This window comes from Somniosus microcephalus, chromosome 13 (genome assembly GCF_052327205.1).
Source record: "Somniosus microcephalus isolate GS21.2 chromosome 13, FLI_Smic_1.0, whole genome shotgun sequence".
NCBI lineage: Eukaryota > Metazoa > Chordata > Chondrichthyes > Squaliformes > Somniosidae > Somniosus > Somniosus microcephalus.
In genome coordinates, this window is record NC_140999.1 from 1,237,612 (window position 1) to 1,259,506 (window position 21,895).

Sequence of the window (21,895 nt, forward strand, 5' to 3'; positions counted from 1 at the left end):
CCATGAGCTTAGTGCCGGGTTTGAGGTCCTGGTCTTCAAACACCATCTTCCTCAGGCGACCGAAGGCTGCACTGGCACACTGAAGGCGGTGTTGGACTTCATCATCGACGTCTGCTCTTGTTGACAGTAGGCTCCCAAGGTATGGAAAGTGGTCCACGTTGTCCAAGGCCTTGTCATGGATTTTGATAACCGGGGGGACAGGTTGGTAGAGGACCTTTGTCTTCCGGATGTTTAGTGTAAGGCCCATGCTCTCGTACGCTTCGGTGAAGGTGTTGACAATGGTTTGGAGTTCGACCTCCGAGTGAGCGCAGACGCAAGCATTGTCTGCATACTGTAATTAGACGACAGAGGATGGGACGACCTTGGATCTGGACTGGAGGCGACAGAGGTTGAACAGTTTCCCGTTTGTTCTGTAAATTAGCTCCACTCCAGCGGGGAGCTTACTGAGGGTGAGATGGAGCATTGCAGCAAGGAAGATCGAGAAGAGCGTTGGTGCGATGACACAGTCTTGCTTGACCCCGGTTCGTACGTGAATTGGGTTTGTGGTGGAACCGTTGGTCAGGATCATGGCTTGCATGTCGTCGTGAAGCAGACGGAGGATGGTGACAAACCTTTGAGGGCAGCCGAATTTGAGGAGGACACTCCATAATCCCTCATGGTTGACAGTGTCGAAGGCCTTTGTGAGATCAAAGAAGGCCATGTACATCGGTTGGTGCTGTTCTCTGCATTTCTCTTGTAATTGACACGCGGTGAAGATCATGTTCATTGTGCCCCTTAGTGGGCGGAATCCGCATTGCGACTCTGGGACCTAATGCAGCAAGCAATGTGCAGCAGTCTGGAGCTCACGTGCAGGCCACCTGCCGGCTTTTCAATTGGAATAACCGCGCATGCGCAAACATTTGAATGGGCAGCGCAGCCACTTAAAGGGTCACGCAACCAAAAAGATTACAGGGAACATTGGCAGCAAGCCAACTGCGCCCACCGCCCTGTGTAAAAACTGTCTCCCTCTCTCAACACCCCGCCCCAACTCCCCGCGTAAACACTCCGCCCCCGTGTAAACGCTCCTCCCCGGCCTATACGCTCCTCCCCGGTCTATACGCTCCTCCCCCGTCTCCCCGTCTAAACACTCCGTGCTGGGTGATTGTCAAGTTTCTCCTAATGTTTGCATCTTTCTCCCCTCCAGCGGGACGTCCCTCCAACATGTACTTCCAAACCCATGACCAGATCGGGATGATTGGAGCCAGTCCCAGCCATGTTGCTGCAATGAACATCCCCATCCCCTTCAATCTGATGATGCCTCCAATGCCGCCTCCCGGATACTTTGGGCAGGCGAATGGACCAGCAGCAGGTGAGGGCTGTGTGATGGGATGTCTGTGAACCAGGGCTGGTGTGTCTGGTCACTGGTGGGGTGGGGAGGGGGTGGAGAGAACTTGACGTTGCTTTCCAGCACCAGTAAGTACTGGATTCTCAGATTGGGAAGGGGTTCATATTTTACATAAAATTTACAACCCACAATCGTGACACTTCCCTGGAGGTTTGATCTTTGAACTTGTGGAAACTGTTGGGGTGAAGTTTGGGTTCTTTAATTCCAGCTAACACTCCCTGTAACATTAGCAAGAATTCATTTTAACAGTGAATGCTTTCCTCTCTGCGTTGTAATTCTGATCCTGACCTTTGAATGGCTGATCCAGGAAGGGAAATTGGAGCATGTTCCGTGCTTGGCTTCTCGGGCACTTCCCCTGGTACATGGAGCCCCTGTGCCAACTCGCTCCGCAATTGTACACGGGGTTGCACCTTGAAAATGGAAACCCAATTTCTTCAGCATCTTGGGCAGCGGGATTCCAGGGTACAGGACGTGCAGTGGGCGAGGGGCCTGCGCTGTTCTGCGTTTTAGATGTGTTTAGCCAATGTTCCCATTAAACTTGCGCAGTTGTCGAGCTTCCGCACAGCCGGCGCACCAACTTTTAAATAAAGAAAACTGCACATGCGTGAGAATTTGAATGGGCCGCGCAGCCCGTTAAAGGGGCTGCAGACCCCCAAAAAATTCAAGGAAACATTGTGTTTAGCGCGGCTGCGCCCAGGTCACACCTGGCGGCCAGTTTCAAGGTGTGTGTTCTTGTTTCAAGGTCGTGGCATTCCAAAAGGGAAAGTTGGCCGTGGGGCTCGTCAGCGAAACCGTGGCATGGGGAACCAGCTGAGCAGCCAGTCCAACCTGCCCAACAGCCAGGCCAGTCAGGATGTGGTGTCGCAGCCATTCTCTCAGGGCCCTCTGACGCAGGGGTACATCTCGATGAGCCAGCCTTCACAAATGAGCCAGCCAGGCCTCTCTCAGCCAGAACTCTCTCAGGTAAATCTTTATACTGTCTGCACTCCACGCACGAACACCTGTCCACCTTTCAGCCATTTTACAAGAGTGAGAATCTTCTACACTTGGGCTTTTGGAGTTTTACATTTTCCTGATCCGTTGACTTGTATCCTGATCCCAGAGCTGAGCTTTGGATCGCACTCTCCATCGTAAAGTCTGACCATTTTCAGCTCTGTAATATCACCTGTCTCTGCCCCTGTGGTGCTGAAACCCTCATGTACCCTGTCACCTGCAGACTCCACTATTCCAGTGCTCTCCTGGCTACTCCCTCTTTCACCCCACCATTGTGCCTTCAGCCGTCTAGGCCCCATTCTCTGGCAGTCCCTCCCTCTCCCCACCTCCTTAAAACTCCCATCTGTGACCAAACTTTGGATCCGCTTCCTCCTTTGGTTTATGGTTTGTCTTCTGCCTCTATTAAGAACATTATAGAAATGCAAGTTGCTGTCCATTCTTTTATAGAGAATTCGACCTCCAGCCCAAATCAACAGGTTCTGAAATGTTAAAATCTCTGTGGGTTTGGGAGTTAAGCTCCTTAATCCAGTTACTGACAACAGACCTCGAGGATGCACTGGATGATTTGTGCTGATTGGATCCACGGATTGTATTTTTAACCGCACTCTCTGTATTTGCAGGACAGTTACCTGGGAGACGAGTTCAAGTCTCAGATCGATGTGGCCTTGTCGCAGGATTCCACTTACCAGGGCGAACGTGCGTATCAACATGGAGTGACCGGGCTGTCACAGTACTAGAACGTGAGCAAGCTTCTGCTAGTCACTGCTCAATCCATCAGGTTACAGGCATCTCGTGAGGCGGGGATCTCTGCCCATCCTTACAAAGCTTTCATCTGCATCTAACCCTGACCTGGAAGTGTTTGCTGTTGACACTGGGTTGATTGGGGAGTGAGGTTGGGGGAGTGGGGTTGGGTTGGGGCTCGGGGGTGTGGGGGAGGGGAGAGTGAGGTTGGGGATGGTCGGGGGGGGGGTGGAAGTGAGGTTGGGTTGGGTCCAGCTGTTACCTGTAATTAAAATTTCACAACAATTCATTCTGGTATCAAAGGGTGAAAGTTGAGTAAGTGAAATGAGGGGAGAGCCTTGTGGTTTTGTGCTGGATATTTGACGTGTCCCCTTGTTTCTCCAGGTTAAGGAGAGGCGAGCTAGGCTTGAGCCAAGCTTAGTTCAACAGTAATTCAATCTGGGGAAAAAAAACAAAAATGGATACCTGTTTCCACTGCGACTACCGAGGCATCAACTGTGAGAGAGCAACAGGAGAGAGAAACCAACCAAACGAGAGGAAGAGAAGAGAAAAGGGAGAGAGGAGGAGAGAGAGAGAGAGAGAGAGAGAGACCACTGCTAGCAGATTGAGACGAGGAGAGTGACTGGAGGAACGAAGAAATAGATGGCACTTGTGTGCCTTGTCAGCCAGGCCCGGCCTGGTCTCACACATCTACTAAACTCTATTGCTGTTACCACGCAACTCGCCCTTGGAAAGATACCACAAGCCGCTGAGACCCTGCTCCCACCTCGTCAAACAAGGGAGAGAGAGGAGGGGCTCGCGCTCAACCAACCGCTATCTGCCACATCTGGACCGCCCGTTTCCTGGAGGAGCTGGGAGACCTTCTTGGTTTTGGGAATAAAAGGGGAATGTTCTATCTCTCAGTTGTTCTCTGGACGCTACATTTAGCGATTAAACTGTAAATTTCAGCAGTTAGACCGTCGAGAAGCGAAGATTAATTTCTGGCAAAACCCAGTTGACACAGAGCTGCCTTCTGCCTCCACCCCTTCATTCACTTCAAAGTCGTGAGTTGATCTCGATGCAGGCTTTCTGCCCAGTGCTATCATTTCATGTTGCTTTCTCAAATCTTCCACTAACTGGTTTTAATGCGTGTTCAGAGTTGGGGTTGTTGAAGGGTTATCTGTGGACTGGCTATCCGATTCCAGCGCTGGGCTGTGGGAGAATTCCGCTCTTCAGACTTTTCTTTTTGCAAGTTTTACCTTTTTTAGAAAAACACAACTGCAGGGAAGCTGCTGTTGGCCACTGCTCCCCGGGAAAGAGCAATCAGTCACACCAAGACTGGTTAATCAGCTGCTGTGGATGTTTCCCCCTCATGTTCTGTGTTTGAGAAGATCCTCTTCCAAATACTTTGTTTTAGCTTCTGGCTGTGAGTGATGAGATCAGAAAGTGATTGCAGCGGTGAGTAACTGGTGCCTGCTTCAGACCCCTGATGTCTGAATCAAGTGAGGTCAGAGGGCCAGTTCGAGCAGGAGAGTGGCTGCAGCATTCTCTTTGTTGGGCAGGAGGTTGTTCATGTTGACGGTGAGAGTTTTCGTGAAGCAGCCAGTGGCAGGAGAGCCGCTTGAATGTTTTCACATGGGAGTGAGGTGATGTGCTCGGCTCAGCAGCTCTGGGAAGCAGGAACACTTCAAATTGTCTGGGTGGCTGTTTAATTCTTGTCTACTGAACATCACCGGCTAGTAACTGGAAATCGGATAGTGAAAGCTTTTAAAATACCAAACTTAACCTTTTTTTTCCCATTAATTTCGGTGGCATTTGTATTAATTACTGAATTGTTTTAAACAAGTACATTTAGAAAAGCTTTAGTGCATGTGTTGGTGCCAGTGCAGGGACTATTGGCAGTGATTCCGACTGGGCCCAGCCCCCAATCTAACAACTTTTAAACCCAAGCTGTTTTGGAAAGTAAAGAACTCTCCATCACTACCGGAAGCAGTTAATGGCAGAAAGCGTAGACGATTGTCTCTCGCACCCATGTATGATGTTCAGGGTTACGGTCTTGAGCACTGAATGAAGGCTGGGGTTTTAACCTAACGACACTAGGATGAGTCTAGAAAGGGTGCCGCACATCATCTTCTGTATTACTGTCGCACTTTGCCGAGTCGCTGTTGCCCAGAGACACTCTGGTCTATAAATTCTGCCTTTTCCCATATGAATTCGGGCAAGAAAATTCTGAGTACCAGGCAGAGCAGGAGCGGTCCAGCTGGCTGCAATACAGAACCACAGCTTCTAAAAGGCCTGGCAATTAACCCCGAGTGTGCTGTACGTTACACAATGTTGGAGAACTCTTGCAGCTGTCCAGAAATTCAACTTTAAAACCAAAAGGCACAGCGTTCGTGTGCGAAGTGAAGGTCACTGCAGGCCTCTGCTTTGGGCTTTTAAAACAAATCTTGCCTTTCAGTGGACTGAGCTGCTGAAGGTACAACAATCTACATGGGGAGTGATGCTTGTTCCACTCTCAGCCACATCTTTCACGGCCCAATCCCTTTTTGCTAGGCGTCGATCCCATTAGTTGTGTGGTATGACCCGCATTGGATGTGAAGACTAAGGCCGTGTTGCTGAGGAACACCGTTGGGTTAGCCTGTTGTGTCTAATGGCCGTATGTAGAGTGTGGGTTTGGGCAGCTGAGGGTCTCATTACTCAGCAATGCCAATCCTGCTGGTGACCAGCGGTCTGACAGGCAGCTGCTGTGGACTCGGGACGGGTGCAAACGCTGCGGCCCCTCCTGTCAAGTGGTCGAGATGTTTTGGGGCACAGGGTCTAGCTGAAAGGATTTCTCCTTTTTATGAAACTTTGTTTTTTTTTGTTTTGGCTTCCTGGCAGATTTGTTAAAAGTTCATAGTTGCATTTGTTTATGGTAATTCATTCTATCCAGCTGTGAGCCCTCCATAAAACCTAATCCATTGGAGATCACCTTCATTCACCCTCCCCTTCACTGCTTGACTCCTGCTTTGTGCTGTGTTTTATTTTGTGTAGCAGGAAGAGGAGGTTCTGATTTTAAATCCATGACGACCCTGGTGCTGGTTCTGCATCTGTTGAGTGGAAAATAACTTTTTCCAAACCTATCTGAATTGTTTTATTTTAAATCTATTTGTCTCTGTAACATGAACCATTAATAAAATTAGCTCTGCATAAAACTTGGTGTCAGTTTTTAATTCATGTGCCTCTTGTCTTTAAATCATCTACACCCCTCGATTAGATTCCAGCCTGTCACCTGGTCAGGTTGAACAATTCATTCTGTTTGACACTTCTGATAAAGAATGTCATGTAAAATGCCATTTTTAATATTGTGCTTGGAGCCTATGCTTAAATTTGTTTTTCTCTGGTTCCTGTTTGAAGTTTAAGGCAGCTCACCTGAATCCAACAGGGAGTGAGCGGAATTCAGTTTAACTGATCAGCCCTGAACTAAGGCAAGATTGGGCAGGAAAACTCGAGCCTCACAACACCCCAGCATATAGAAACATTTATTTTGGTAAATAACATGCCTGGAAAGACAACTTTTGATTTCTGTAATGGTATGGTTGAAGGCTGCCTCCCTCAAATTGCTAGTTAAATTTTTACTGTGATATGACACTCCCAGTGTGAAACCCACACTTGGGCCCTTAATTTTAAATCAAACTTTGTTTCTAATCCATGGTTCTCTTGGACCTTATTCAATACACTGCCCTGCAGTTACTGTGACAGACCCATTGCATTGAGTGCAGACTCCAGGGAACCAGTGCTGATGCGCATTGAGTGCAGACTGCAGGGAACCAGTGCTGATGCCCACTGTCCCAGATGCAGAGATCCTGCTACTGACCTTTTTTCCCTAACTTCTGGCTCACGAGATGGCCTTGGTTTAAAGTCTCAACCAAAAGAGGGCCCCTCTGACAGTGCAACGCTCCCTCAGTGCTGCACTGGACTGAGACTCAAACCCACAACCTTGTGCCATTTAACTTTCATGCTATAAATCACAGCTTCCTGCACCATCAAGGACTGCACTAATGTTGCATACGCTGGCCCTACCTTGCCTTTTTGGATATACATGCTACACCAGGAGCAAATGTGATGTAAACATTAATGGGGTGAGAATTTCTCTACCAGCTGGGCTGTGGCATCAAAATGTAAACTGAGTAATCTGCCCAAAATGGTCTAAGTTTACTGTGCTACTTGTCCAAACGTCCTCACCTACCCTCTAATTAGTGACCAGCCCCTGACACCTGCACTCCAGATGAGACGGAGACTACAGTTCCATCAGAGTCTGGGCACAACCCAGCTGTTTGTCCTTCAGGTTCTGTACAGCAGGTGAAGTGAGATGCACAGGGATTACCCAATCACATTATAACAAGGGTGATGTAATGGGTTCCCTCCCCATAATGTAAACTTACTGTCAGCGCTTGCATGACCTGTGACCCATTGCATATCACAGATAAACAAATCCAAACATTGTAGCTAGACTCGTTCTCAAACCTCTCCCTCCGAGAAGCCTCCACCACACAGGGATTCTCGGATCTACTACCACGTTTTGTAACTCAATGCAGGAATTATTCTCAGATCCAAAAGCTAAACCAGATGTTTCTGGCAAGAGGCCCCACCACGGAACTAATTGGGATAGGATGAAAAAGACACAAGGACCCTCACCTGACCCTTGCAAACTCTCTGGAATGAGGAGCAGTGTTAAAGGAAACAGGTATCGTCTGTACAACTGCTATTTTACACTGCTTTGGAATTAGAACACAAGCTGGTTCCTGTCCTAATGGCAGCAAACAAAAACCTGATAGTGGTATTGTTCCTATGTTGAGAGAAGGCCAACTGTTAAATGCCAGGTCTAAACATCACTAAAGGGTTGCTGGTCTGAGACTGTCCTAGTCCTGGGAGGGGATTCCAGCCCCTTGCTTCCCTTTCACTGCCCCCCCCTTCAGTTGCTTTCTTTTCTTCTTCAGCAGTTTGTGTTTGAGCTGAGTCGCTGCCTCTTTCTCCAGAGTCTCGCGCATTCTCCGCTGAAATCTCCGCTTCTTCTCCTTCATTTTTTCCAGTTCCTTTCTCCTCTTTGACTCCAGGTCTGGGTCCTTTTAAACAGATAAAAGAACAATCAACATAAACCAAACCAGGTTCCAGAGCCGGATGTCGCACCTTCTGTTCTGGGGCTGAGACTCAGCCTTCCGCTCAGTCTCAATCCGAGGCTGAGTGAGGTACAGACTCCACTTATTACCAACACTTCCGTGTCCAGTAAACAGACCACATCCAAACGGTTACCCCAACCTACCTTTCCTTCTAGAATCATCTGCTTCCTTTTGTTAATTTCTTTCTTTTCATCAAAGTCAGTTGACTCAAGTTCCTGGGAATTAAACACAAACAGATTCATTATTGGTGCTGCCGAAATTCCCATCTGATTAAAGCCAGGAATGTGCAACAGCCTTCCCAGCCCCACTCCCTCGCTTCGTGAGACCTGCGACTGGGCAAAGTACAGCCCCCCAGCAGGGACAGGGGTCACTTCATGTCTCCGCACGATCGGAAACCTTACCCGAGACTGGGACAAGATTCAGCCCCTCCCCAGGGGTCTGTCCCGACACCGGGTACTCACAATCTCACACTCACGCCGAGTCACATTCACGTGTGTGAGAATCTTCAGCACGTTCTCCTCGGCCACGGGAAACTCCTTCAGTTTAGTCTCTGTTGATGAAATAATCAGACATTTAAAAAGTGTTAAAACGCCACAGTCTGCAGATACTGACCCGCAAATGCCCCCCCTCCCCCCAAATCTGGGTGATACTCACTTATTTCCTCCTCAATCGCATGAACCAGGTGAATGTCGTACTGAGTAACGAGGGTGATCGAGACACCATGGCGACCTGCAAAGGAGAATCATTAAAAGCATTTCATCAGACAGCCAGGGGAAGGTGGAGAGGTGAAGCTGATCCGCCACCCCTACCTGCTCTTGCTGTCCGGCCGACGCGGTGGATGTAGATTTTGGGGAGTCCCGGTGTGTTGTGGTTGATGACGACCTGAACCGTGGGGATATCGAGACCCCTACACAGAAAGAGAAAGAGTCAGGGATTGGGCACTGGCGGTGCCGGACTAGCCAGGCACTGCCCCCACCCCGCCCATGCTCCCCCAACCCTCCCCGCCCCTCGTGTACGGGCCCATGCCATTTGATACCGAGAAGCGACGTCTGTGGCCACGAGGATCTTGAAAATGCTGGACTTGAACTTGGAAAGAGTGGAAAACCTCTCCTTCTGTAGAAAGAAAACAACCAATCAGTACAGCGCACATCAGACCCCGCCCACCCACCCCGGCTCCCTGTACTTGCCCTGGGAGTGTTTGATGGGGACAGTGCAGAGGGAGCTTTACTCTGTATCTAACCCCATGCTGTACCTGCCCCGTGAGTGTTTGATGGGACAGTGTAGAGGGAGCTTTACTCTGTATCTAACCCATGCTGTACCTGCCCTGGGAGTGTTTGATGGGGACAGTGTAGAGGGAGCTTTACTCTGTATCTAACCCGTGCTGTGCCTGCCCTGGGAGTGTTTGATGGGACAGTGTAGAGGGAGCTTTACTCTGTATCTAACCCGTGCTGTACCTGCCCTGGGAGTGTTTGATGGGGACAGTGTAGAGGGAGCTTTACTCTGTATTTAACCTGTGCTGTACCTGCCCTGGGAGTGTTTGATGGGACAGTGTAGAGGGAGCTTTACTCTGTATCTAACCCGTGCTGTACCTGCCCCGTGAGTGTTTGATGGGACAGTGTAGAGGGAGCTTTACTCTGTATTTAACCTGTGCTGTACCTGCCCTGGGAGTGTTTGATGGGACAGTGCAGAGGGAGCTTTACTCTGTATCTAACCCGTGCTGTACCTGCCCTGGGAGTGTGTGATGGGACAGTGTAGAGGGAGCTTTACTCTTTATCTAACCCGTGCTGTACCTGCCCTGGGAGTGTTTGATGGGACAGTGTAGAGGGAGCTTTACTCTGTATCTAACCCGTGCTGTACCTGCCCTGGGAGTGTTTGATGGGACAGTGTAGAGGGAGCGTTACTCTGTATCTATCCCCGTGCTGTACCTGCCCTGGGAGTGTTTGATGGGACAGTGTAGAGGGAGCTTTACTCTGTATCTATCCCCGTGCTGTACCTGCCCTGGGAGTGTTTGATGGGACAGTGTAGAGGGAGCTTTACTCTGTATCTATCCCCGTGCTGTACCTGCCCTGGGAGTGTTTGATGGGACAGTGTAGAGGGAGCTTTACTCTGTATCTAACCCGTGCTGTACCTGCACTGGGAGTGTTTGATGGGACAGTGTAGAGGGAGCTTTACTCTGTATCTAACCCCATGCTGTACCTGCCCTGGGGGTGTTTGATGGGACAGTGTAGAGGGAGCTTTACTCTGTATCTAACCCGTGCTGTACCTGCCCTGGGAGTGTTTGATGGGACAGTGTAGAGGGAGCTTTACTCTGTATCTAACCCGTGCTGTACCTGCCCTGGGAGTGTGTGATGGGGCAGTGTAGAGGGAGCTTTACTCTTTATCTAACCCGTGCTGTACCTGCACTGGGAGTGTTTGATGGGACAGTGTAGAGGGAGCTTTACTCTGTATCTAACCCCATGCTGTACCTGCCCTGGGGGTGTTTGATGGGACAGTGTAGAGGGAGCTTTACTCTGTATCTAACCCGTGCTGTACCTGCCCTGGGAGTGTTTGATGGGACAGTGTAGAGGGAGCTTTACTCTGTATCTAACCCGTGCTGTACCTGCCCTGGGAGTGTGTGATGGGGCAGTGTAGAGGGAGCTTTACTCTTTATCTAACCCGTGCTGTACCTGCCCTGGGAGTGTTTGATGGGACAGTGTAGAGGGAGCGTTACTCTGTATCTATCCCCGTGCTGTACCTGCCCTGGGAGTGTTTGATGGGACAGTGTCGAAGGAGCTTTACTCTGTATCTAACCCGTGCTGTACCTGCCCTGGGAGTGTTTGATGGGACAGTGTAGAGGGAGCTTTACTCTGTATCTAACCCGTGCTGTACTTGCCCTGGGAGTGTTTGATGGGACAGTGTGGAGGGAGCTTTACTCTGTATCTAACCTGTGCTGTACCTGCCCTGGGAGTGTTTGATGGGACAGTGTAGAGGGAGCTTTACTCTGTATCTAACCCGTGCTGCACCTGCCCCGGGAGTGTTTGATGGGACAGTGTAGAGGGAGCTTTACTCTGTATCTAACCTGTGCTGTACCTGCCCTGGGAATGTTTGATGGGACAGTGTAGAGGGAGCTTTACTCTGTATCTAACCCGTGCTGTACCTGCCCTGGGAGTGTTTGATGGGACAGTGTAGAGGGAGCTTTACTCTGTATCTAACCCGTGCTGTACCTGCCCTGGGAGTGTTTGATGGGACAGCGTAGAGGGAGCTTTACTCTGTACCTAACCCGTGCTGTACCTGCCCTGGGAGTGTTTGATGGGACAGTGTAGAGGGAGCTTTACTCTGTACCTAACCCGTGCTGTACCTGCCCTGGGAGTGTTTGATGGGACAGTGTAGAGGGAGCTTTACTCTGTATCTAACCCGTGCTGTACCTGCCCTGGGAGTGTTTGATGCCCCTCCCAAAATTCACTAACTCCAAGACAGAATTGTGAGGGCGAGTCACTTGTAGAACATGTAAACGGTTTTTAAATATTTATTTACTGATTACTCATTAAATCCAGGTCAGCAATGTAGGTTTTAGTTGGAACAATATTAAGCTCATCCTGACGATAACCCTGGATCGAGGTCAGTGCGATCCCAAACTGCGCACGGAGACACACACCTGCTTCATCATGGAGTGAAGGGCGCCGCACTGGAAGCTGAACCTTCGCAGCATCATGGTCAGGATCTGACACATTCTGCAAAACACAATCAGAAATCAGACCAGAACCCACTGGAGGGGCTGCAGAGAGTAATCCTGTGTGTTGCACACTCACTCACACAATCACACACATGCGAGTTCAGTCAGACGTGCAAACACTTCCTCCTGTCCCCCTCACACTCAAGGCACAAATGGAACTCACTTGCATGTGCTTGTGAAAATGATAACGGCCCAATCCTCGTGTTCATCCTGAATCTGCTGGATAATGTGCACTAGGTAAGCTTCTTTCACCCGCTCGGGAATCAGGAGGTAATGCTGCTCCAGCTCAGACACCGTGCGAACTCTAGAGACAGACAGATATGTCAGCTCAGTCCAAACCAATCTCCGTCCGGTCACACCGCCCCACCAGGAGATAACGACCACCTTCAGAAAAATCCCACATTCCTCAAACCAGATGGAGGGTTTAACGAGTGATTGGAGGGAATTCTCTGGCCGCCACCTGAAGTGCACCATCGGTCACCAGCAACGTGATAGAAAAGGACCCGTGCAGGCCGCTCATTGGCTTCTCCATTGTAAATACCGCGCACTAAAAGAAACGGGCCACACAGGAAAAAGCGCAGCTTACAGTGAACATTGGTCACTGGGGTCACTCGCATCATACAGTGAGCAGCCCCCGCCCCACCCCCCCAATGGGAGGAGAGGGAGCTTTACTCTGTATCTAACCAGTGTTGTATTTTTACTTACTCAGTCTGGGACTCCCAGAAGAACGGCTTGTTCATCGCGATCTTCTGGAGCTGCTGTAGAGTGTCGGTGAGGGTTGCACTGAACAGCAGTGTTTGTCGTTGGGTCGGGAGAGCGCCGAGAATCACCTGCAGGTCCTGCGTGAAATCTGTACAACCCTGCTCCAGCAGCCTATCAGCTTCATCCAATACCTACGTCAAAGGTTAACACTGAGAAATTAACGGGAAATTGGAAACTATACAATCAGCAAAATCCAAAGGGTCTCCCCTCGTTGCCGCGATGTTGCTCACTGACTAAGGAACATCCAGGCGCACAGTGAGTGGGGTCAGCAATCCCCGCACCATACTCCAGCGAGAGAGAATGTGGGTGCTGCTGGGGCTGGAGAGGTTGGGTAGTGCTGTGCCCCAGGGGTCGGTGCTGGGTCCACTTCTGTTCCCAGTATTTTGATGATTTGGATTGGGTACAGGGAACACAAGATAGAAATTTGCTAAGAACATAAAGTCATAGAGTCATAAGAGTTATACAGCACAGAAAGAGGCCCTTCGGCCCATCGTGTCCGCGCCGGCCATCAAGCCGTGTCTATTCTAATCCCATTTTCCAGCACTTGGTCCGTAGCCTTGTATGCTATGGCGTTTCAAGTGCTCATCTAAATGCTTCTTGAATGTTGAGGGTTCCTGCCTCTACCACCCTTTCAGGCAGTGAGTTCCAGATTCCAACCACCCTCTGGGTGAAAAAGTTTTTCCTCAAATCCCCTCACCTTGAAACTATGCCCCCTGGTTACTGACCCCTCTACTAAGGGGAAAAGTTCCTTTCTATCTACCCTATCTATGCCCCATATAATTTTGTACACCTCAATCAGGTCCCCCCTCAGCCTTCTTTGCTCTAAGGAAAACAACCCCAGCCTGTCCAGCCTCACTTCATAGCTGAAGTGCTCCAGACCAGGTAACATCCTGGTGAATCTCCTCTGCACCCTCTCCAATGCAATCACATCCTTCCTATAGCATGGCGACCAGAACTGCATGCAGTATTCCAGCTGTGGCCTAACTAGCGTTTTGTACAGCTCCATCATAACCTCCCTGCTCTTATATTCTATGCCTCGGCTAATGAAGGCAAGAATCCCATATGCCTTTTTAACCACCTTATCCACCTGTTCTGCTGCCTTCAGGGATCTATGTACATGCACACCAAGGTCCCTCTGATCCTCTGTCCTTCCGAGGGTCTGACCATTCATTGTGTATTCCCTTGCCTTGTTAGTCCGTCCAAAATGCAACACCCCTCACTTTTCAGGGTGAAATTCCATTTGCCACTGTTCTGCCCATCTGACCAACCCGTCTATATCGTCCTGTAGCCGGAGGCTTCCCTCCTCGCTATTTATCACCCCACCAATTTTCATGTCATCTGCGAACTTACTGATCATACCTCCTACATTCATATCTAAATCATTAATGTACAGTACAAACAACAAGGGACCCAGCACCGATCCCTGCGGTACACCACTGGACACAGGCTTCCAGTCACAAAAGCAACCTTCGACCATCACCCTCTGCCTCCTGCCACTAAGCCAATTTTGGATCCAATGTGCCAAATTGCCCTGGATCCCATGGGCTCTTAACTTCTTAACCAGTCTCCCATGCGGGACTTTGTCAAAAGCTTTACTGAAGTCCATGTAGACTATATCAACTGCACTACCCTCATCCACAAACCTAGTCACCCCTTGAAAAATTCAATCAAATTGGTTAGACATGATCTCCCCCTGACAAAGCTATGCTGACTCCTTGATTAATCCTTGCCTCTCCAAGTGGAGACTAATTCTGTCCCTCAGAATTTTTCCAATAATTTAGGCTCACTAGCCTGTAATTCCCTGGTTTATCCCTACTACCCTTTTTGAATAATGGTACTACGTTAACTATCCTCCAGTCCTCTAGCACCTCCCCTGTGGCCAGAGAGGTTGTGAAAATTTCTGTCAGAGCCCCTGCAATCTCCTCCCTTGCCTCACACAGCAGGCTGGGATACATCTCGTCTGGGCCTGGGGATTTATCCACAAAGGTAGGGCATTTGGCAAAACACAGTTTAACGGGGTACGGGCGAGGTGATGCATTGCAGGCAGAGACAGTCAAGAGGAGATTTAATAGAGTTTTTTTTAATTGTGAAGGGTTTTGAGAGTGACTAAGGAAAGATGATCCTCTCTGGTTGGGGAGTCGGGTGAGAGGTCATCAATTTAAAACTCACTAAGAGAATAAGGAGAGACGTTAGGATAAACGTATTTTTACAGCGTGTTGTAGCATGGAATGCTTTGCTACAGAGATCGGTTGAGGCACAGACCATTGCAAATTTTAATAGAAAGTTGGATAAATATTTGAAGCAGCGGAAGATAGAGCTATGGGGAGAGAGCGGGGCAGTGGGATTAGTTTGGGATTGATACTGGGCTATGGGGAGAGAGCGGGGCAGTGGGATTAGTTTGGGATTAATACAGGGCTATGGGGAGAGAGCGGGGCAGTGGGATTAGTTTGGGATTAATACAGGGCTATGGGGAGAGAGCGGGGCAGTGGGATTAGTTTGGGATTGATACAGGGCTATGGGGGAGAGCGGGGCAGTGGGATTAGTTTGGGATTGATACTGGGCTATGGGGAGAGAGCGGGGCAGTGGGATTAGTTTGGGATTGATACAGGGCTATGGGGAGAGAGCGGGGCAGTGGGATTAGTTTGGGGATTGATACAGGGCTATGGGGAGAGCAGGGCAGTGGGATTAGTTTGGGATTGATACAGGGTTGTGAGGAGAGAGCGGGGCAGTGGGATTAGTTTGGGATTGTTACAAGGTTGTGAGGAGAGAGCGGGGCAGTGGGATTAGATTGGGATTGATACAGGGCTATGGGGAGAGAGCGGGGCATTGGGATAAGTTTGGGGATTGATACAGGGCTATGTGGAGAGAGCGGGGCAGTAGGATTAGTTTGGGATTGATACAGGGCTATGGGGAGAGAGCGGGGCAGTGGGATTAGTTTGGGATTGATACAAGGCTATGGGGAGAGAGCGAGGCAGTAGGATTGTTTGGGATTGATACAGGGCTATGGGGAGAGAGCGGGGCAGTGGGATTAGTTTGGGATTGATACAGGGTTGTGAGGAGAGAGCGGGGCAGTGGGATTAGTTTGGGATTGATACAGGGCTATGGGGGGGGGAAGAGCGGGGCAGTGGGATTAGTTTGGGATTGATACAGGGCTATGGGGAGAGAGCGGGGCAGTGGGATTAGTTTGGGATTGATACAGGGCTATGGGGGGGGGGAAGAGCGGGGCAGTGGGATTAGTTTGGGATTGATACTGGGCTATGGGGAGAGAGCGGGGCAGTGGGATTAGTTTGGGATTGATACAGGGCTATGGGGAGAGAGCGGGGCAGTGGGATTAGTTTGGGATTGATACAGGGCTATGGGGAGAGAGCAGGGCATTAGGATTAGTTTGGGGATTGATACAGGGCTATGGGGAGAGAGCGGGGCAGTGGGATTAGTTTGGGGATTGATACAGGGCTATGGGGAGAGAGAGCAGGGCAGTGGGATTAGTTTTGGATTGATGCAGGGCTATGGGGAGAGAGCGGGGCAGTGGGATTAGTTTGGGATTGATACAGGGCTATGGGGAGAGAGCGGGGCAGTGGGATTAGTTTGGGATTGATACAGGGTTGTGAGGAGAGAGCGGGGCAGTGGGATTAGTTTGGGATTGATACAGGGCTATGGGGGGGAAGAGCGGGGCAGTGGGATTAGTTTGGGGATTGATACAGGGCTGTGGGGAGAGCGGGGCAGTGGGATTAGTTTGGGATTGATATAGGGCTATGGGATTAGTTTGGGATTGATACAGGGCTATGGGGAGAGAGCGGGGCAGTGGGATTAGTTTGGGATTCATACAGGGCTATGGGGGGGGGGGAGAAGAGCGGGGCAGTGGGATTAGTTTGGGATTGATACAGGGCTATGGGGAGAGAGCGGGGCAGTGGGATTAGTTTGGGATTGATACAGGGCTATGGGGCGAGAGCGGGGCAGTGGGATTAGTTTGGGATTCATACAGGGCTATGGGGGATTAGTTTGGGATTGATACAGGGCTATGGGGAGAGAGCGGGGCAGTGGGATTAGTTTGGGATTGATACAGGGCTATGGGGAGAGAGCGGGGCAGTGGGATTAGTTTGGGATTGATACAGGGTTGTGAGGAGAGAGCGGGGCAGTGGGATTAGTTTGAGATTGATACAGGCACCGAGCGGCTCTGCATTCATTCCACCACAAGAGTCCCTCAGAGTCACGGAAAGTGGTCCACCCTCTGGTGGCAGCAAGTTGGTACTGCAACAACCCCCGACCCCGCCATTGACCCTCCCCCAATTTCTGAAGCCACCTTTCCCCCAATAAGGCGGCGGCTGGGATTGTGTGGATCCCCAGAGGAACATTCTTTCACCCTCTTGCCTACCAGAAATTTAATTTTCTTCAGGCTGAAGGTGTTGGAACTCCGGATGTGGTCGGCCAGACGCCCTGGAGTTGCTATGACAATGTGAGGTTTTCTGGAGAGTTCTAGCGCCTGTGCAACCATATCTGGGGAGGGAAGGGTCAGACAGTAAGACCACAACAAAACAGCTCCGGACACGCGGGCGCTCCCGACATGCGGGCGCTCCGGACAGATACGCACCCATTCCGCCAACAACAACACAGTCCCGCAAACGCAGCGGCTTCCCGAGGACCCGGAACTGCTCCGCGATCTGATAGGCCAACTCCCTGAGAAGGGCACAAAATACATCTTGGTTAAACTTCAGTTTTGATGTCAGCTCGTGTTCACAGACCGATTGCTGGTTCCGATCACCACGGTCTAAGCTGCCCAATATCACTGCTAAATGTGGCCACAGTTTATGAGGAACAAGCTGGCACTTGACTGAATTTAGAGAAGTGACAGTTAACTTGTACTCCTGACCATCGAGGGCTGAGAGAGCCCGGGCCCTGAGAGAGCCCGGGCCCGAGAATGTAAACCGATAATTCCTGGGATTGCCCCAGTGACGGTGCGGGGCCGAGCCCCGGGGCTTCGAGGTCGCTCACCTGGTCGGGGCGAGCACCAGGCAGAAAATTCCGAATGGATCCTCGGACAGTTTCTGAAGAACCGGCAGAACGAAGGCCGCTGTTTTTCCGCTGCCAGTTTTAGCGCAGCCCAGACAGTCGCGGCCTAGGAGAGAAAACACAACACAGTTAAAATACCGGAAATAACAACAGAAAATGCTGGAAAAACTCAGGTGGTCAGGCAACATCCGTGGAGAGAAATTTGAGTTGACGTTTCGGGTCGAACCCTTCTTCAAAACTGGAAAGAAAAGAAAACAGATCGAAGGCAAAGCTGCGATCGGACGAAAGAAGTGAAAGAAACAAAAGAAGTAAAAGAGACAATAAAAGGTATTCGAAGCCAGACGAGACGGTAATAGGCTGAGATTAGGTGTGAAGTGTACTGGCAGTTCTCTCTCCCACCTGGCAGCTATCTCTTGCCCTGCCAGTGCACTTCACACCTAATCTCAGCCTATTACCATCTCGTCTAGCTCTTTTGTTTCTTTCACTTCTTTTGTCCGATTGCAGCCCTGCCTTCGATCTATTTAATTTTATTTCCAGTTTTGAAGAAGGGTTCGACCCGAAACGTCAACTCAAATTTCTCTCCACGGATGTTGCCTGACCTGCTGAGTTTTTCCAGCATTTTCTGTTGTTATTTCGGGTTTCCAACATCCGCAGTATTTTGCTGTTGTACTGGTTAAAATACCGGAGCCGGGTCACAACCAACACAACATTTACAGGAGCGTCAATCAGACAAATTCAACCCGAGTCACAGGAGACACTGGGCCAGGCTCGTCTCACAGGAGGCGGGGGTCCCAGAACTCGGGGCCCCGGTGGCTGAAGGCCCGGCCGCCGGGGGGTCGAGGGTCAGGGTGGGGTCGGTGTGGGGTTGGGGGTCAGGGTGGGGTCGGTGTGGGCTTGGGGGTCGGGGGTCCAACACAAGAGCCCGGAATTGGCGGAGGCCGAGAGATCCCGGGGTTTATTCCAAACCCTGAGGGGGTTAAAGCCTGGGGCCTGGTCACACTCTGACCCCGGGGGCTGAGCTCGGCCTAGTTGGGGGACGCGGAGCCCCCGCTCACTCACCCCGCAGGATGGCCGGGATGCAGCCCACCTGCACCGCGCTGGGTTGCCGGATGCCGAGGTGCGCGGCCTGCTCCGCCAACCAGGCCCGAATCCCCAGCTCCGCCAGCGCCATCTTTCATCTGGGCGGAAACCCAAACGGCGGCTTCCGGTCCCGTTTGCCAAAGTTTCCAGTTTGTTGTAAAATGGCGGAAAGGTCACGGACTGACCCGGAAGCAGCTGCCCATGACCCAGTGACCCTTTCATTGCCCTCAGGATGGACAATCAGCAACTTCTGCACCAATGGACCCAGGACTCTCCATAAACTCAACACACAGCCTGTCCAAACAATGCAGCGGCAATCTACACAGGCAACAGAAAGTCTTTGTATTTGTTCCTGGGATGTGGGCGGCCCTGGCAAGGCCGACATTTATTGCCCGTCCCTGGTTACCCTGGAGACGGTGGCGGTGAGCCGCCTTCCTGAACCGCTGCAGTCCGTGTGGTGAAGCTGCTCCCACAGTGGGTGGGTGAGGGTGAGATTGGGGACTGACCTGCCCCAGGTCTGGATCGGATGTGTTTGATGGATCAGATGGTCTTTTCGCCTTGTCCCAGTTATTGGTTCCATCACAGGGTCTCCCAACCTCAGAACGCATCAGAGTAACGTTACTCAAGATCCTGGTTTAGAGTCATAACAGCACAGAAGGAGGCCATTCGACCCATCGAGTCCGTGCCGGCTCTCCGTAGAGCAATCCAGTCAGTCCCATTCCCCCACTCTATCCCCGTAGCCCTGCAAGTTTATTTCCCTCAAGTGCCTATCCAGTCTCCCCTTGAAAACATTGAGTGTCTCCACTTCCACCACTTCCGTCGGCAGCGAGTTCCAGGTCCTCACCACTCGCTGCGTAAAAAAGTTTTTCCTCACATCCCCCCTGTATCTCTTGCCCAAAAAGCTTAAATCTGTGTCCCCTAGTCCTTGTACCATCAACTAGTGGGAACAGCCTTTTCTCATCTAGCCTATCCAAACCCGTCATAATCCTGTACACCTCGATCAAATCACCCCTCAAACTGCTTTGCTCTAATGAAAACAAATCCAGCTTCTCCAACCTGTCCTTGTAGCTAAGAGCCCTCATCCCCGGAACCATTCTGGTAAATCTCCTCTGCACCCTCTCAAGTGCCCTCACATCCTTCCTAAAGTGTGGTGACCAGAACTGGACGCAATACTCCAGTTGTGGCCAAACCAGTGCTTTATAAAGGTTCAGCATAACTTCTCTACTTTTGTACTCAATACCTCTATTTATGAAGCCCAAGATCCCATATTCTTTGCTAACCACTCTCTCAATATGTCCTGCCACCTTCAGGTACCTATGCACATTAACTCCCAGGTCCCTCTGTCCCTGCACACTCTTTAAAACTGCCATTAAGTGACTATTGCTTCTCCCTGTTCCTTCTGCCAAAATGCATCACCTCACACTTCTCTGTATTAAATTCCATCTGCCACTTGTCTGCCCATTCTGCTAGCCTTTCTATGTCCTGTTGCAGTTGTTTGATATCATCATCGTTTGCCATACCCCCAAGTTTGGTGTCATCGGCAAATTTAGAAATTCTACTCTGTATTCCAATATCCAGGTCATTTATATATATTTTTTTGAGGATGTAACTGGTAGAATAGATAAGGGAGAACCAGTGGATGTGGTGTATTTGGACTTTCAGAAGGTTTTCGATAAGGTCCCGCATAAGAGATTAGCGTGTAAAGTTAAGGCACATGGGATTGGGGGCAAGGTACTGACTTGGATAGAGAACTGGTTGGCAGACAGAAAGCAAAGAGTTGGAATAAACGGGTCTTTTTCCGAGTGGCAGGCAGTGACTATTGGGGTACCGCAGGGATCGGTCCTAGGACCCCAGCTATTCACAATACATATTAATGATCTAGACGAGGGAACTACACCCCTTCCAGGTGAAACAGCGATTTACTTGTACTTCCTGCAATCTAGTATACTCTATTCGCTGCTCACGATGCGGTCTCCTCTACATTGGGGAGACCAAACGCAGATTGGGCGACCGCTTTGCGGAACACCTCCGTTCAGTCCGTAAGGGTGACCCTGAGTTTCCGGTCGCCTGTCACTTTAATTCTCCGCTTCACTCCCACTCTGATCTCTCTGTCCTCGGCCTATTACATTGTTCCAATGAAGCTCAACGTAAGCTCGAGGAACAGCACCTCATCTTTCGATTAGGCACTTTACAGCCTGCCGGACTCAACATCGAGTTCAACAATTTCAGATCATAACCTCGGCCCCTATTACATTTTTACTTATATTTTTTATCCACACCTTTGTTTTGGTTCCCCCCCCTTTCTTTTTTTTCCTCTCCCACATGGCAGCTGTCTCTCATACTGCCAGCGCATTTCACACCTAATCTAGAGCCATCTTTTGTCTCCACTAGTCCTATCACCATCTCGTCTCGTTTTGAATACCTCTTAATGTCTCTTCTCTTTTGTTCTCTCCCAGCCTGGCCTCTTAATCTATTTCATTCCCTGTGCCTCTTTAGTCTTGATAAAGGGTTTTGACCCGAAACGTTGACTCTAATTTCTCTCCACGGATGTTGCCTGGCCTGCTGAGTTTTTCCAGCATTTTCTGTTGTTATTTTAGATGTAATATCTCCAAGTTTGCAGACGACACAAAGCTGGGTGGGCGTGTGTGCTGTGAGGAGGATGTCGAGAAACTCCAGTATGATTTGGACAGGTTGGGTGATTGGGCAGATGCATGGCAGATGCAATATAACGTGGATAAATGCGAGGTTATCCACTTTGGTGGCAGAAACAGGAAGGCAGATTATTATCTGAATGGCAATAGATTGGGAGAAGGGGAAGTGCAACGAGACCTGGGTGTCCTTGTGCACCAATCGCTGAAGGTAAGCATGCAGGTGCAGCAGGCGGTTAAGAAGGCAAATGGTATGTTGGCCTTCGTAGCGAGAGGGTTCGAGTACAGGAGCAAGGATGTCTTGCTGCAGTTGTACAGGGCCTTGGTGAGACCACACCTTGAGTAGCAGTATTGGTCACCTTATCTGAGGAAGGATGTTCTTGCCATGGAGGGAGTGCAGCGAGGATACCTGGGATGGCAGGAATGACGT

At 50.2% G+C, this 21,895-nt stretch overlaps 2 protein-coding genes across 3 annotated transcripts in view; one reads left to right on the forward strand and one right to left on the reverse strand.

Moving 5' to 3' along the window:
* Positions 1 to 6,291, forward strand: part of upf1 (UPF1 RNA helicase and ATPase) — a 101,440-nt gene extending 95,149 nt beyond the window's left edge. For both annotated transcript variants that reach the window (XM_086004312.1, XM_086004313.1), the window contains exons 21-24: positions 1,184 to 1,348; positions 2,127 to 2,347; positions 2,998 to 3,117; positions 3,503 to 6,291. In XM_086004312.1, coding sequence (XP_085860438.1) covers positions 1,184 to 1,348; positions 2,127 to 2,347; positions 2,998 to 3,114 — 503 coding nt within the window. In that variant the 3' untranslated portion in view covers positions 3,115 to 3,117; positions 3,503 to 6,291. The remainder of the gene's footprint in view (positions 1 to 1,183; positions 1,349 to 2,126; positions 2,348 to 2,997; positions 3,118 to 3,502) is intronic.
* Positions 6,292 to 6,602: 311 nt separating this feature from the next.
* ddx49 (DEAD (Asp-Glu-Ala-Asp) box polypeptide 49) lies at positions 6,603 to 18,946 on the reverse strand. The gene is made up of 13 exons (XM_086004314.1): positions 18,797 to 18,946; positions 17,720 to 17,843; positions 17,319 to 17,404; positions 17,103 to 17,224; positions 12,674 to 12,861; positions 12,132 to 12,272; positions 11,891 to 11,966; positions 9,293 to 9,369; positions 9,066 to 9,163; positions 8,911 to 8,985; positions 8,718 to 8,806; positions 8,400 to 8,471; positions 6,603 to 8,202 (listed from the first exon to the last, which is right to left on the reverse strand). Exons 1-13 carry the CDS (start codon positions 18,906 to 18,908, stop codon positions 7,999 to 8,001), a joined length of 1,464 nt encoding a protein of 487 aa, XP_085860440.1. The 5' UTR covers positions 18,909 to 18,946; the 3' UTR covers positions 6,603 to 7,998.
* Between the last annotated feature and the right edge of the window lie 2,949 nt (positions 18,947 to 21,895).

What these genes read in the sequence shown, in the direction of transcription:
- ddx49 (XM_086004314.1), bottom strand. Translation starts at nt 18,908, where the DNA reads ATGGCGCTGGCGGAGCTGGGGATTCGGGCCTGGTTGGCGGAGCAGGCC. An exon ending in CTGGTGCTCGCCCCGACCAG is followed by an intron (nt 17,405 to 17,719) that starts GTGAGCGACCTC and finishes TGCCCTTCTCAG; the next exon opens with GGAGTTGGCCTATCAGATCG. An exon ending in TGCGATTGAGGAGGAAATAA is followed by an intron (nt 8,807 to 8,910) that starts GTGAGTATCACC and finishes TTTCATCAACAG; the next exon opens with AGACTAAACTGAAGGAGTTT.